Source organism: Thamnophis elegans, chromosome 9 (genome assembly GCF_009769535.1).
Source record: "Thamnophis elegans isolate rThaEle1 chromosome 9, rThaEle1.pri, whole genome shotgun sequence".
Classification (NCBI taxonomy): domain Eukaryota; kingdom Metazoa; phylum Chordata; class Lepidosauria; order Squamata; family Colubridae; genus Thamnophis; species Thamnophis elegans.
Window position 1 is genome coordinate 11,170,333 of NC_045549.1, and position 14,629 is coordinate 11,184,961.

The 14,629-nt window shown below is 43.9% G+C and overlaps 1 protein-coding gene across 1 annotated transcript; it reads right to left on the bottom strand.

The window, feature by feature from the left end:
- Positions 1–458: 458 nt before the first annotated feature.
- Positions 459–9,150, bottom strand: LOC116513380 (placenta-specific gene 8 protein-like). The gene is made up of 4 exons (XM_032224426.1): positions 9,079–9,150; positions 4,604–4,727; positions 2,096–2,220; positions 459–858 (listed from the first exon to the last, which is right to left on the bottom strand). Exons 2-4 carry the CDS (start codon positions 4,677–4,679, stop codon positions 754–756), a joined length of 306 nt encoding a protein of 101 aa, XP_032080317.1. The 5' UTR covers positions 4,680–4,727; positions 9,079–9,150; the 3' UTR covers positions 459–753.
- Positions 9,151–14,629: the final 5,479 nt, after the last annotated feature.

The following is a 14,629-nucleotide window of genomic DNA, read 5'->3' on the forward strand; positions in this document are numbered from 1 at the left end:
ATGCTGCCCTTTTCCCCGGAGGGGACTCACAATCCAAATCAAGGGGGGGGTACAAATAAGGGAAAGAAAAAAGCACAAAACAGTACCACAATTTAAAAGCACACAGCAATCATACCATTCGAGAGGGGACAAAAGCTCATTAGCCCCAGGCCTGTCGGAACAGCCAGGTTTTAAGAGCTTTGCGGAAGGGTGGAGGGTGGTGAGGGTTCGAATCTCCACGGGGAGCTCGTTCCAGAGGGCCAGAGCAGCCACAGAGGAGGCCCTCCTCCGGGTGGTCGCCAATCGGCATTGGCCAGTGGATGGAATTCGGAGGAGACCTAATCTGTGGGATCTACGGTAATCGGTCTATTGGAGGTAATTCTCCAGTGACTACATCTTGCAAACCAAAATCACCAGCAGCCCTAAAACAGGAGAGGTAAAGAATGATACATCTTCAAAGATCTAGTAGGGTTTTTATTTTTAAATTCTCAATTGTTTCACAGCAGCAGCAACCAAAATGTTTTGTTTTCCATTTTAAAAGTAATAGGAAGAATAAGCAAAGGCAGGACACACAAGAGCAGGTTTTTGTGTGACTGGGTTTTATGCTCTGAATCAACATTAAATCTAATTTCTGGGTTAAGAATATGCTTGGAATTATAAAGCAAGGATGCCTCTAAATAATGGCTAATTCCTGCAAACTACTTTAATGCATCATACTTCTCAGAATTCTAAGGTCAAAAAGGACGAATGTAAAGGAGCTTGGGACGAAGTCTTCTAGAATGCCCCCATTGCTTTCCTTTTGTTGATATCTCTCTTGATTTGGCAGAGGGAACAAACAGGGCAACACCCCACAATGCAGGCATCGTTACAGATGGATCCCTGTTGAAAAGAAAAACCCCGAATGAATCAATAACTTTTTCAATAAAATCATGATGCAGAGAGATGGAGTCATGAAAAGCTAACTCTGTGCTGGACGGCAAAACGCAGGCAGTCCTTGACTTCGAATGGTTTGTTTAACGACCATTCAAAATTACGACGGCACTGAAAATGTGACTTACAGTCGTTTCCCCACAATGACAACCTTCGCAGTATCCTCAATGTTTCAGGTGATCAAAATTCCGTGGCACGACAAACCGCGCTCGACTAAAGTGCGCCCGATTAAACCGCGTCGTTGACGTCATCAACAGGGCGACAACAGCGAGCGCAGAGAAAGAAGGGCGCTTTAAATAGCGCTTTGAAAGCAAGCCGATTCAACTTAAGGTAAGGGTTAGCTTTAGGGTTAGGTTTAGGGTTAGGTTTAGGGTTAGGTTAAGGGTTAGGGTTAGGGTTAGGGTTAGGGTTAGGTAAGGGTTAGGATTAAGTTTAGGGTTAGGTTAAGGGTTAGGATTAGGTTTAGGTTAAGGGTTAGGGTTAGGGTTAGGTTTAGGATTAGGTTTAGGGGGGTTAGGTTTAGGTTTAGGGGGTTAATTTTAGGTTTAGCGTTACAGCGTGCTTCTGTCTCCGCGCTGTTGTCACCCTGTGATGACGTCAGCTACGCGGTTTCGTCAAGCGCGCTTTAGTCGAACGCGGTTTTGTGGTGGAACCCAAAATTCAGGCGCTTGGCAACCGGTTCTCATTTATGACGATTGCTGTGTCCTGGGATCATGTGATTCCGCTTCTGTGACCATTCTGACAAGCAAAGTCAATGCGGGAGCTGGATCCATGTAACAGCCATGTTACTAACTTAACAAATGCACGCAGAGGTGGTATTCAGCCAGTTCTGACCGGTTCTAACGAACCGGTAGCGGAAATTTTGAGTAGTTCGGAGAACCGCTTCTGGCTGGCTCCGCTCACATTTTTTTGTTTTAACTAGAGTTTATAAACCTGAAGTTTGTCTAGTCTTAGGCAAGGTAATCAACTTAGAACTGAAGAGAAATTTCCTGACAGTTAGAACAATTAATCAGTGGAGCAGCTTGCCTCCAGAAGTTGTGAATGCCCCAACACTGGAAGTCTTTAAGAAGATGTTGGATAGCCATCTGTCTGAAACGGTATAGGGTTTCCTGCCTGAGCAGGGGGTTGGACTAGAAGACCTCCAAGCTCCCTTCCAACTCTGCTATTGTATTGTATTGTAACTTACAGGGATCTCATATTTTGTCCTGTAGACAGCTCGCATGGCCACAGTTGGACCACAGCAACAACATTCATTCATAGCTGAAGCAACTTGGCACGCCAGACAAGGGCAGCAGAACAGTCCACAAATACCTACAGAGAGGAAGAAAAAAGGCCTCTGTAGAAATATTTTGGTAATGCGTTGAATGACATAAGATTAATGTCCCAGAAAGTACAAATTATACTATTTCTGGCAACATCCAAACTGCAAATGAAATGCTAGTTAAAACATGACCTAGCAGAGGGGAGGGCTGAAAAAACTCATTTACACACCACATTAAATTAAAAGCACATTCCATTGCGTTTTTCTGTATACTGATGTTCCTAACTATTATGAAATAGAATTAAGGAAATTACTGTCGGAAAGAGACTGGCTGAACCAGGGGATGGAATCAAACAGGGAAGTAATCTGGAATCCATACATGGACATAAGAGAATGAAATCTGATCATCCCTGATGTTGTTTAACCTTATCTAGTCTGACCCCAGGTGCGGACTGCCAGTCTGAGAAGCTTCCTATTTTATAGGACTGGGTAACAAAATAGCTAATTGAGCTCTTCACACATGGATCTAAATGATTGTGCCTAACAACTACTACAGAAGAAAATATTTATAACTCACATTTGAACTGTTGTGTCCTTGATGCTTTCCAGGCTTCAAAAGTTGTTTTCTTGCAGATATTTCATTATTCAATTAGATCAGAGGTGGGTTGTTCCCGGTCCGCCCTGGATCGGGTGAACCAGTAGTAGCAGTGGCGGGAGGCTCTGCCCACTCGCCCGGACAGAAGCGGGGTGCGCGGAAGCGCACCCGAACCGATAGTAAAAATATTAGCAACCCACTGAATGAGATAACATCTTTAGCACTAGTAGTGATACTGTTCTAGCACTGATGATATTCCCTACCTGAGTAAGAAAACATGTGCAAGAAACAACCAAGATTGGAAAGTACCAAGGACCACCCCCATTATGAAAATTCAAATTCAAAACATTAGGTGGACACCAGATTGTTTTCTTCAAAAAAATATTTTAGCATAATTCTTCAGTAGTGTAGCATCAGGCGCAAAGAAACCAGGTGCCAGGATAAAGTTCAAAAGTACTATGAGCCTACTTTATGTTTTATACAAGAATCTGATCTACTAATGGTCAAGGCAGATTGGTGCTAAATAAGAGTCAACGGAATTCATGGGGGGGGGTTGAATTTAAATCTCTTGTAGGGGCATAGCGACTCCAAACTGATGGTCCATTTGACCCCACCCTCAGGCTCAGCCTAGTCATCTCCTATATGTAGAACTTTAAAGTTCCCTACACAACTTTTAATAGTATAGAAGCCGTGTGTTGTGGCAGACTTGGACGATGAGGAGGTGTGAAGGAACTCGGGCCAGTCCCGGAGTCTGGGGAAGGCTCTGATGGAGGCTCTGTATCAGAAGCAGAGATGGAGCCAGGACATTTCCCAGCTGCCTTCAGAGTCGGAGATAAGTGGGGAAGTGGAACAGCTGGGGCCTCTTCCAGATGTTGCGTATGCGCAGAGCTATCAGCAGAGGAGAACAACTGAATACCAGGAGCCAGCTCGGGAAGAAAGGCACGCGGGGATGCTGAATTGCCCCTCCCTGGCTGGGAAATAATGCCCTGTTTTCCCCAAAAATAAGACATCTCCAGATAATAAGCCCAATCAGGCTTTTGAGTGTATGTGCTAAAATAAGGCCTCCCCTGAAAATAGAGCCCTCCCTGAAAATATTGTAACACAGCAGCAGCCATGAAGTGACCACGCTCGCCTCCTCCTGCACCTCAAAAATAATAAGACCTCCCCGAAAATAAGGCCAAGGGCTTATTTAGGGGGTCAAAAGAAAATAAGACTCTGTCTTATTTTTGGGTAAACACAGTAGAAGGAAAGGGGAGGGGTGGTTTCAGGAAACAACCTTGTTCATCGTGGTTTGTGCCTCAGAAACGGCTTGACAGAGTTTAATTTACAACTAGCGGCTGGAAGCTGCCTGTCTGGCAATTATGCAAGAAACTGATAAGGACTGTACTGCGGTTAACCCTTTGAAGGATTATTGCTTGGACTTTTTCCAGAGCCGAGGTGGCGCACTGGTTAGGGTGCAGTACTGCAGGCCACTTCAGCTGACTGTTATCTGCAGTTCGGTGGTTCTAATCTCACCGGCTCAAGGTCGACTCAGCCTTCCATCCTTCCGAGGTGGGTGAAATGAGGACCCAGACTGTGGGGGCGATATGCTGACTCTGTAAACCGCTTAGAGAGGGCTGAAAGCCCTATGAAGCGGTATATAAGTCTAACTCCTATTGCTATTGCTATTTTCTGTGTGTCAATGCCATGAATTCACAGTAGTTAAATAAAGAGGAGTTTTTCAGGACAGGGAGTCTGTTTCTTGGTTCTGCTAAAGCTGGGTCAGAACACCATGTCTCCGTTTATATCATGCCAATAGATTGTTCAATAATGAAACCTCCATTGCTCTGGTTACTTACAGACTCCACAGTCGCTACAGCAGTCACACAAGTCCGTTTGCCAATATTTTCTGTCGGGCTGGATCGCTACCATCATCTGTTGCTGAGTGACAACCACTGCTGAACATTCATGGTGGACAACTTTCTAAGAAAAAAAAGAAGAGAGTCAAAAAGAGAAGCAATGAATGAACCGGCTGGGTAGAAGGTGATCTCGGTCCCAACTTTACAGAGTAGGATCTGGTTGCTAGATTCGATTCTGGATGAAGTCTTTCCTTTCCTTTTCTTTCTTCTTTCTTTCTTTCTTTCTTTCTTTCCTGTTTTATTTGTTTTATTCATATAACTTTTCATTTCCATCAAACAGTATGCGATCTGGGTACAGTTATTTGAACAGTCATCATCCACATATTGTTGTTATATTCATCACAATAATATTAAATATATAACTACTAATATTTTCAGAGTATAAGATGCACCTTCCTCCCCCCCCCAAAAAAGAGGGTGAAAATCTGGGGGCGTCTCATGCACTGAATACAGCATTTTTGCCCCCCCCCCGAAACTTCACAAAAATTGACGTGCAGAGGGTTTGGGATGCCTGCAAAGTGCTCTGAGGGCTGGGGAAGGCAAAAATGAGCCCAAAATGTGCCGTTTTTGCTCGTTTTTGCCCCCCAAATCCCCAGGAGTACTCTACAAGCTTCCCAAAGTTTATGCATGTCCTGTTTTTTTGCAAAATGGGCCCATTTTTTGCTCATTTTTGCAGCCCCCAAGAGCATTTTAAACTCTCTGCATGCCCCATTTTTCACAATAAACGAGGCATGCAGAAGATTGGGATGCCTGCAGAGTGCAAAAACTTTTTTTTGGTTTACCTCTTCAAAATCTTGCTGCGTCTTATACTCCAGTGTGTCTTATACATCGAAAAATACAGTATATAATAGTATAATAACAATAGTACATAACATCATCATCTTAAATTCTCTCCACGTTAACATTTCCTCCTTTTATCTCTTCTCCTTTCCAACTTCTCTATCTATTGCCTAACCATTGATAAAATACATCTCATGTCAAAAAATATTCAGTTTCTTCTTTATGCTTAATAGTAAGCGTTAATCTGTCCATTTCTGCACATTCTAGTATTTTCTTGATTAAATTCTCATTTGACAGAATCCCATCGATGGATGAAATCTTTCTGGTACACAATTGGTACTGTGAGAATCTTTCTCTCAACCTGGGACAGAACCATTCTGAATATCCAATTGTCCTCTGTTGTTTTGAAAGAGTGGATCCCTCTGCACGCAGCCAGTTGCTCCTTCCTCCTTTGATTCTAGTCCCTGTGGTTTGGGATCTTGAAACTGGGTGGCTGCTGGCAAATCATTGGCTTATCTGACTCTCTGACAGCACATTAAGTTGACCAATGCTCTGTCCTATTGCTGATAGTCAAAGACGTATTCCAGCAAGATAGAATTACTTTCTTCCCCTTTTTTGTCTAAGGAGATTCTCAATCATCCAGGTCATGGTTGTCCCAAAGGTGCTTTTCTAAAAGGCAAAGTGGACTTTTGGTTGTATTTTCCCTTGAAAACACTTCACTTCTCATCTAAGAAGCTTCATCAGTTCTGACTGAAAAGCTTCTTGAGTGAGAAGTGAAACATTTCAAGGGGAAAAAAAAACTCAAGGAAGTCCAGTTGCCTTTTGGCTAAATCTTTGGGATTTTTGTTTGTTTGCTTGCTTATGCTTTCAAGAGAAATCCATGAAGTTTTCTGTGCAAGATTTTGGGAAGTTTTACCCTTGCTTTCTTCCTAGGGCTGAAAGAGGGGACTGGTCCAGAGTCACCCACGGGCTTCCCATTTAAGTCAGAATTAGAATAGACTGGGCTAGAATAGAATGGAATGGAATAGAAGGAATGGAACAGAATAGAACAGAACAGAATATCTGCAGAGTGTCTTATCAATCAATCAGAATAGAGCTGGAAGGGACCTTGGAGGTCTTCTAGTCCAGCCCCCTGCTCAAGCAGGAGACCTTCTTTGAAACTTGGTAGCACCCTGAGGTCTATCAGGGAAAAGGGGAGAAAAGAATTCAAGGTTGGTTTCTGACCTCTAACTCCAAATTACTCCTGATGTTTCTGGTGCAATTGATGCGGTTATTGTTTTCTCTGGATACGACTGCAGGTGCTTTCAATATCTTCAGTGAAGATGTCCTTGCAAGAAGTCCTTGGTATTCTCCCAACTTTCCCCAGGGATGTTTCACTCGAGAAAGTCCCTCCCCTCCAGCTGCTGATGCAGAGTGTTCAGTCATTGAACATGTTGCTCCCAACATGTACCAACCTCTTTCAGACAAGTGACTATCTAGTTTCTTCTTAAAAACCTCCAGTGATGGAGCGCCTTAATTCTCCTTAATTCCAGATTGAAACTCACAACCTCCGGATTTCTAGTGAAACTGGTTCTCATACCGCAGTCATCCTTGAAAGGATGTGAACTGGTGAACCTTGCTATTTAACCAGTTGTTGGATAAATACATTGATTCCTTCCCCTCCTTTTTTTGTGTGCTCTACACTTCTCATGTTCTGCTTCATTGATGACTCTGGAATCTATTCATAAACACCCCCCACAAGCCCAATTCTTATATAAGAGAGAAGAAGAGTTATCATCTCATGTACTAAGAACAAGAATAACTATGTGTGTCTTGGCATCTAAACTTGGCGAGAAACTGCTGCTTTCTGAATGAGTGAATGTGCGAGGCTGGAGAATACATAACCTATAGAGAAGTTTCTCCTTCTGCGGGTGAAGAAGGAAAGTGCAAAAATTGGCTTGAAACTCAACATTAAGAAAACTAAGATCATGGCATCCAGCCTTCTCAATTCCTGGCAAATAGATGGGGGGCGAAACAGAGGTAGTGACAGATTTTATTTTCCTGGGCTCCAAGATCACCACAGATGGGGACTGCAGCTAAGAAATTAAAAGATGCTTGCTCCTGGGGAGGAAAGCTATGGCAAATCTAGACAGCATACTAAAAAGCAGAGATATCACCCTGCCAATAAAAGTGTGTATAGTCCAAGCTGTGGTTTTTCCCAGCTGCAATGTATGGCTGTGAAGGTTGGACCATAAGAAAGGCTGAGCGCCAAAGAATGGAGGCTTTTGAACTCTGGTGCTGGAGAAGACTCCTGCGAGTCCCCTCGACAGCAAGGCGGTCAAACCGGCCAGTCCTAGAGGAGATCAGCCCTGACTGCTCTTTAGAAGGCCAGATCCTGAAGAGGAAACTCAAATACTTTGGCCACCTAATGAGAAGGAAGGACTCCCTGGAGAAGAGCCTCACGCTGGGAACGATTGAGGGCAAAAGAAGAAGGGGACGGCAGAGAATAAGGTGGCTGAGTGGAGTCACTGAAGCAGTCAGAGTGAGCTTAAATGGGCTCCAGAGGATGGTAGATGACAGGAAGACCTGGAGGAACATTGTCCATGGGGTTGCGATGGGTCGGACACGACTTCGCAACTAACAACAACAGAAGTTTTATGAGCCAGAGAATCCCAGTTATGAACTCTGGAACCCAGGAATATGGTGGTCATTGAAGGTAAACCTGGTTTAGCTTTTCCTGTATACAAAGATTTCAAGAACAGGACAGTTCATTCATTGATTCTGTAAAGAATGCTACAGAATAACAGAGTTGGAAGGGGACCTTGGAGGTCTTCTAGTCCAATCTCCTGTTAAGCAGGAAACCCCATACCATTTCGACATATGTCTGTCCAGTCTCTTCTTAAACCTCAGTGATGGGAGCACCTACAACCTCTGGAGGGAAGCCATTCCATTGATTAACTGTTCTGTCAGTCAGGAAATTTCTCTTTATTTCTAGGTAGTTCTCTCCTTGATAGGTTTCCAATTGTTACTCTTGCCCTGCCCTACGGTAATTCCACAACTAAGAAGAGCCCAAATGGCTGGCTTTAAAATACCTTCATTAAAATACCATTCAATTCCAAAATGAACATAAGTAGCGATTCTCTGTTTTGCTTTGATAGTCCTCTATGCTTGGCTATTAAGGATAGGATAGGATAGGATTAGGATAGCTGTCTGCATGAAATCAAGCAACCTAAGGAGAACACCAAGGAGAATAATATTTTATTCTATTCCCTTCAATTCTTGTTTCTCCCCTTTAAATACAGTACAGATATTTAAACAGGCAGCATGGATATTCAATAAATAGAATAAGCATTTCAAAAACTAAGGCACTGGGGAGATTTAAAGTGGGGAATTAGAAATGAAACACTTGATTTATCCAAGTCACCTCTTAGCTTTCCTCTGCAAAAAAATGACCATCTAGATATTTGTGGTTACTTTAGGAATCCACTCTTATTTTCCCCCAAATTAAAAAATATCAGGATTCGATTCTGTAATGTAATACAGAATCTCACAGATGTCTTTAGATCAGGGAGATTTAAAAAGTGGACAACTTTATAGTTTAGAATAAATACAAAAGCAAAGTCAGAATGATTTCAAAGAAAATCAAGATTTCAAACCTTTTTCCCCTTCTTTTCTTCCCCTTTTGGCGTCTCTTTGCCCAGCTGCAATTTAACTGCCCACTGACTGCCTCCTGTGTGCCTTAAAACTGAGAGGGAATTACCCTTTTCTAACCAATTTTTTTTCAAATGAGGAAGTACCTTTTGTTTCAACCGTGTGGATGTTTTTTTAAAAAAAACCCAAGAAACGAAAAAAGACCCAAAAGAGATGCTAGCAGAAGAAACAAAACTTAGTTTAGAAGAAATCACGAGATGTAACAATTGGGAATGCTTAGGAAATTATCTTTAAATTAATCCTTCCTTGTTGCTGTCTTAGAAACAATTCTGATATTCTGCCTTTTTTCTGTTTCAGAATCTAGGAGCCAAATAGCAGATCCCTCACTATTTCTGGCCCTTCCAACACCTCTGTGAATCAAATTGCAAGATGCCCAAATGCAGTGGAATTAAGTTGTGAGAAGGAAACAGATAGTTGGGAATGTAAGACAAGCAATAATAGCTAAATATTGTTTCGCAGGAATCGTAAGTCTGAAGGGAACAGTACTGAAAATGTAATAGGGCTTAGAATTATAAGAAAGATAGGAAATGTTTGCAGCCCTTAAGTCAGGCCAGCTGGCAAATTGCACAATAACTTCCCGAATTCCATCACTCTGCTAAAAAACTAATCCCCCACACCTCTGTCAAATTATCTATAATACAATACAATAGCAGAGTTGGAAGGGACCTTGGAGGTCTTCTAGTCCAAACCCCTGCCCAGGCAGGAAACCCTATACCATTTCAGACAAATGGCTATCCAACATCTTCTTAAAGACTTCCAGTGTTGGGGCATTCACAACTTCTGGAGGCAAGCTGTTCCACTGATTAATTGTTCTAACTGTCAGGAAATTTCTCCTCAGTTCTCAGTTGCTTCTCTCCTTGATTAGTTTCCACCCATGCTTCTTGTCTACCCTCAGGTGCCTTGGAGAATAGTTTGACTACCTCTTCTTTTGTGGCAACTCCTGAGATATTGGAACACTGCTATCATGTACCCGCTAGTCCGTCCTTTCTATTAAACTAGACATATCCAGTTCCTGCAACTGTTCTTCATATGTTTTAGTCTCCAGTCCCCTAATCCTCTTTGTTGCTCTTCTCTGCACTCTTTCTAGAGTCCTACATCTTTTCTACATCGTGGGACCAAAACTGGATGCCGTATTCCAAGGGTGGCCTTACTAAGGCATTATAAAGTGGTATTAACCCTTCACGTGATCTTGATTCTATCCCTCTGTTTATGCAGCCTAGAACAGTAATACTAAGACTGTATTACTATTCTTCTTCTCTTCCTTCCTAATACTTATCTCTTTCCTAGTACCTATTCTTTCCATTTATGACTATATGTTGTTCCACTTATGACCACTTATGTTATATCTTTAAATTTATATTGTTTTATTTGTTTCCTAGTATAATTTGATTGCTTATTAGTAACCTATGACTATCACTAAGTGTTGTATCTTATGATTCTTGATGAAAGTATGTATTTTATTTTTCTTTATGTACACTGAGAGCATATGCATCAAATTCCTTGTGTGTCCAATTACACTTGGCCAATAAAGAATTCTATGCTATTCTATTCCTGTTCTGCTCTATTCTATTTCTGTTCTATTTCTATTCTATTCTATAATCTAGAAATAAACTGTTTGTTTCGGTTGATGCTTGTTAATTTCCAAGAAAGCAGAATCTGTGGATTTAAGCAAAAACGGCACCTATTGCTAATAGATAAACCAGCTTAAAGGACTACAAAGGTACATAATGGCATGACATGGGAAGGATTTGCACTTTCGGCTGAGGGCACTTTGTGCCTATTTTACACCCCCTCTTGCACGAACGTATTTTATAATTGACTGCTTTCTGCCGCTTTGAAATGCGCCGCGCCTTTAGGCTGGGGCCATTTGGGGGGGGGGGGCGGAGGCGCAGGGCTGCTCCCCCCACCCTCCTCAGCAAGCTGGGCTTGCAGGAGCTCAGACAGTTGCTGGCCGAGCACCGGAGGGTCAGAACGCGCGCTCCCACGTTTGCCCCAACACGCCTTTCCAGCGCGCGCTCCTCTGTCCTGAAGTGAGAGTTGGTGGAAGTGAGAGTTGGTGATAGTGGGAAAGGTAGGGAGGGGGTTCTAGGAGGAGAAGCCCAGCTGACTTTCCTTTTGGCGGGGGGCGGGGGGAAGACCCCATAAAAACCCCAATAAATGGGGAAAATAAAGGTCCAGAGACAAAAAAAAAGGGGGAGGGGAGGATCGGGGTCTGTTCAGGATCGGAGAGGAAATCAGTTGAAATCTGGGCGGGAGGCTATTCGGAGAGGGATCTGCCTTTGTCTTCTTCCCTCCCCCTTATATTCCCACCTTCCGTCTTTCTTCCCTAGCCTCGTTTTAAGGGGAGGGGGGAAGCAAGGTGGGACAGTAGTAACTAAAAGGCTTGGGATGGTGGTGGTTAGGGTTAGGCTCTATTAAAGACGGGGATGGGGAAAAGATGCCATTCCTTTCCCAAGGACCCAGGAAAAGTGGAATAAAAATAGTGTGTGTGTGTGTGTTGTGTGTGTGTGTGTGTGTGTGTGTGAGAGACGAGAGAGAGAGGAGAGAGAGAATGTGATTGTTTTTGTTGAGCGCTTCTAAGCTAGTACACAGCATTCTTTAAAAAATACTAACAATAACTAACCATGATACACAGGATTAAAGAAAGGTGAAGGAAGAAAGGAAGGAAGGTGAAATCAGAGGAGGAAGTAGGAAGGAAGGAAAGATGAAATCAGAGGAGGAGGAAGGAAGGGAAGGTGAAATCAGAGAAGGAGGAAGGAAGAAAGGTGAAATCAGAGAAAGAGAAGGAAGGAAAGGTGAAATCAGAGGAGGAAGTAGGAAGGAAGGAAGGAAGGAAGAAAGGTGAAATCAGAGAAAGAGGAAGGAAGGAAAGGTGAAATCAGAGGAGGAAGTAGGAAGGAAAGGTGAAATCAGAGGAGGAGGAAGGAAGGAAAGGTGAAATCAGAGGAGGAGGAAGGAAGGAAAGGTGAAATCAGAGAAAGAGGAAGGAAGGAAAGGTGAAATCAGAGAAAGAGGAAGGAAGGAAAGGTGAAATCAGAGGAGGAAGTAGAAAGGAAGGAAGGTGAAATCAGGAGGAGGAAGGAAGGAAAGGTGAAATCAGAGGAGGAAGTAGGAAGGAAGGAAGGAAAGGTGAAATCAGAGAAGGAGGAAGGAAGGAAAGATGAAATCAGGAGGCAGGAGGGAGGGAGGAAGGGTGAATCAGAGGAGGAAGTAGATAGGTAGGAAGGAAGGAAAGGTGAAATCAGGAGGCGGGAGGAAGATGATGAAATCAGAAGAGGAGGGAGGGAAAAGAAGGAAGGAAGGTATAAGCATACAATTCTAACATCCACATACCACTTCAGCGTTCTGATGTTAATAAGTGGAGGTCTAGAAACAGCATCCTGAGAAGAATTTCAAGTAAAAGGCCTTTCATTTTACTACGAGAGAGGACAGTCTCAGAGAAATGAACTCTGGTGGTGGTGAAAAGGGACAGAGATAACCAGCTGTCAGGCGTAACCAACCGGAGCCAGTAATGAAAAAGGAAAGTGAGTAACTTTATCGTCTAACTCAGGGGTAGTCAACCTTTTTATGCCTACCACCCACTTGTGTCTGTCTATTAGTAGTAAAATTTTCTAACCGCCCACCGGTTCCACAGTAATGGTGATTTATAAAGTAGGGAAGTCAATTAAATTTTAAAAAGGAAAGAGCTTCAGTATCGGACAAACCCTTACCACCCACCATGAAAGCGGGAACGCCCACAAGTGGGCGGTAGGGACCAGGTTGACTACCACTGGTCTAACTCCTATGTTACAAGAACCTCACTTGTGCTCCTGTGGGAATAGCTGGAATAAAGTTTCGTGGATCTTGGGGGAGGTGAAGCTTATATGTTTGTGGCTGCTCAAGGACTCCAAGCTATGCCCTCACTTGATTCCTCCCTGCAGCCTGCCTGGCAGTTTCCCACATCAGCATTAGGAAGGTTGTGCCATTGGCTGTTGTGGCCCGCCGGTGGCCAGCAGCAAAGTCGGACAGTGAGGAGGTTGTGGAGGAACATGGCCAGTCCTGGGGATTGAGGAAAGCTCAGACAAGGGCTCTGCGTCAGAGGCAGAGAGGGAGCTAAACAGCAGTGAGGCAGAAGAACAGCTGGAGCCTATTCCCAGTGTGCACATGCGCAGAGCTGCCAGAAGACAAGTACAACTAAGAAACCAGGATCTGCTTAAGAGTAAAGCCACACCTTGAAGGTGATTACCCGCTCCCCCATAGGAACAAAAGAGGAACGAATGGGGAGTGGACTTTGCAGGAAAGGATTTGTTCAATTGGAAAGTTCTGTTTGTGATTATAAGACACTCTGTGCCAAGTGTTATCTTGCCCTGCGTTTGGAACTAGTTGCCTGGCAGCACTCTAAACAAGATAAGATGCACGTGGATAAACATCCTCTGAAAGACTGTTTGCTGACTTGCTGGATGAGAATGAAAGAAATTCACTGTTGTGTAAATAAAAGAGGTTTTGTCGGGACCAAGACTTTGCTTTTTGCTTCCTAAAGAAGCCTGGGTTAGAACATTGACTAGGAGAGTAAGAACAACATAGTTTACTGTTGTGGCCCAGCAGGAGCCGTTGGAGCTGCCACCAGACTCCGACAGCGAGGGGCCCTATGAGTCGGCTCTGGAGGATGTGGAGGACCCTGGGCAGGGTTCCGACTCCGAGCAGGGCGCAGAGAGGCTGGTTGATCACCAGCAGGCACCTGAGCCTTGGACCAGTGGGGAGGAAACAAGGGAGAGTGAGCCGGAGGCCAGTAGTGAGTTGTTCGTGGATGCATGCCATCAAAGAGCTAATAGGCGTCAGGAACAATTATGCAATTACAGGAGGTAATTGTACTCAGCTGGTGGTCATTAGCTCCTCTCCAGACTATAAAAAGCTACTTGTGCACACGGCCCTCTTTGCAGAAGTCAACGCAGGATTGAATGTCGGAGGACAGTACTGGGAACTTGGCAGGCTGGATTGCTGCTAAGCCTTATCTGTGTTTATTGCTGCTTGAGTTTGTCTGAGTTGCTGACAAGGTCCTTATCTGTTTGTTATGCTTGGCTTTCAGCCACCGAGGTTTTGGTTTCTTCCTATTAAAGTACATTCCAGTTGAACTTGTCTCGGCAGTCATTACTGGACGGAGGAGGGGGTCAGAACAGTTTACTAGCTAAACTAAGGGTGTCAAACACGATTTCATTGAGGGCCACATCAATGTACTCTTTGACCTCGGGGTGCCAGGGGGGGCGTGGCCAGAGTGGGTTCCATGCGCCTTCGGCATTTGATCATGCTGACCACATGACCATGGAGACTTCTTCGGACAGTGCTGGCTCTTCGGCTTTGAGGCAGAGATGAGCACCGCCCCCTAGAGTCGGGAACGACTAGCACGCATGTGCGATGGGAACCTTTTACCTTACCTTATATTCTCCAGTGTCTACATCTTGCAAACCAAAATCACCAGTAGCCCGAAAACAGGGAAAGACAGAATGGTAGATCCACCAA

Coding starts and splice junctions, on each gene's coding strand:
- LOC116513380 (XM_032224426.1), bottom strand. CDS start 4,679: ATGATGGTAGCGATCCAGCCCGACAGAAAATATTGGCAAACGGACTTG. Junction 2,221..4,603: donor CTGTAGCGACTGTGGAGTCT/GTAAGTAACCAG, acceptor TCCTCTCTGTAG/GTATTTGTGGACTGTTCTGC. Junction 859..2,095: donor GGACAAAATATGAGATCCCT/GTAAGTTACAAT, acceptor TCTTTTCAACAG/GGATCCATCTGTAACGATGC.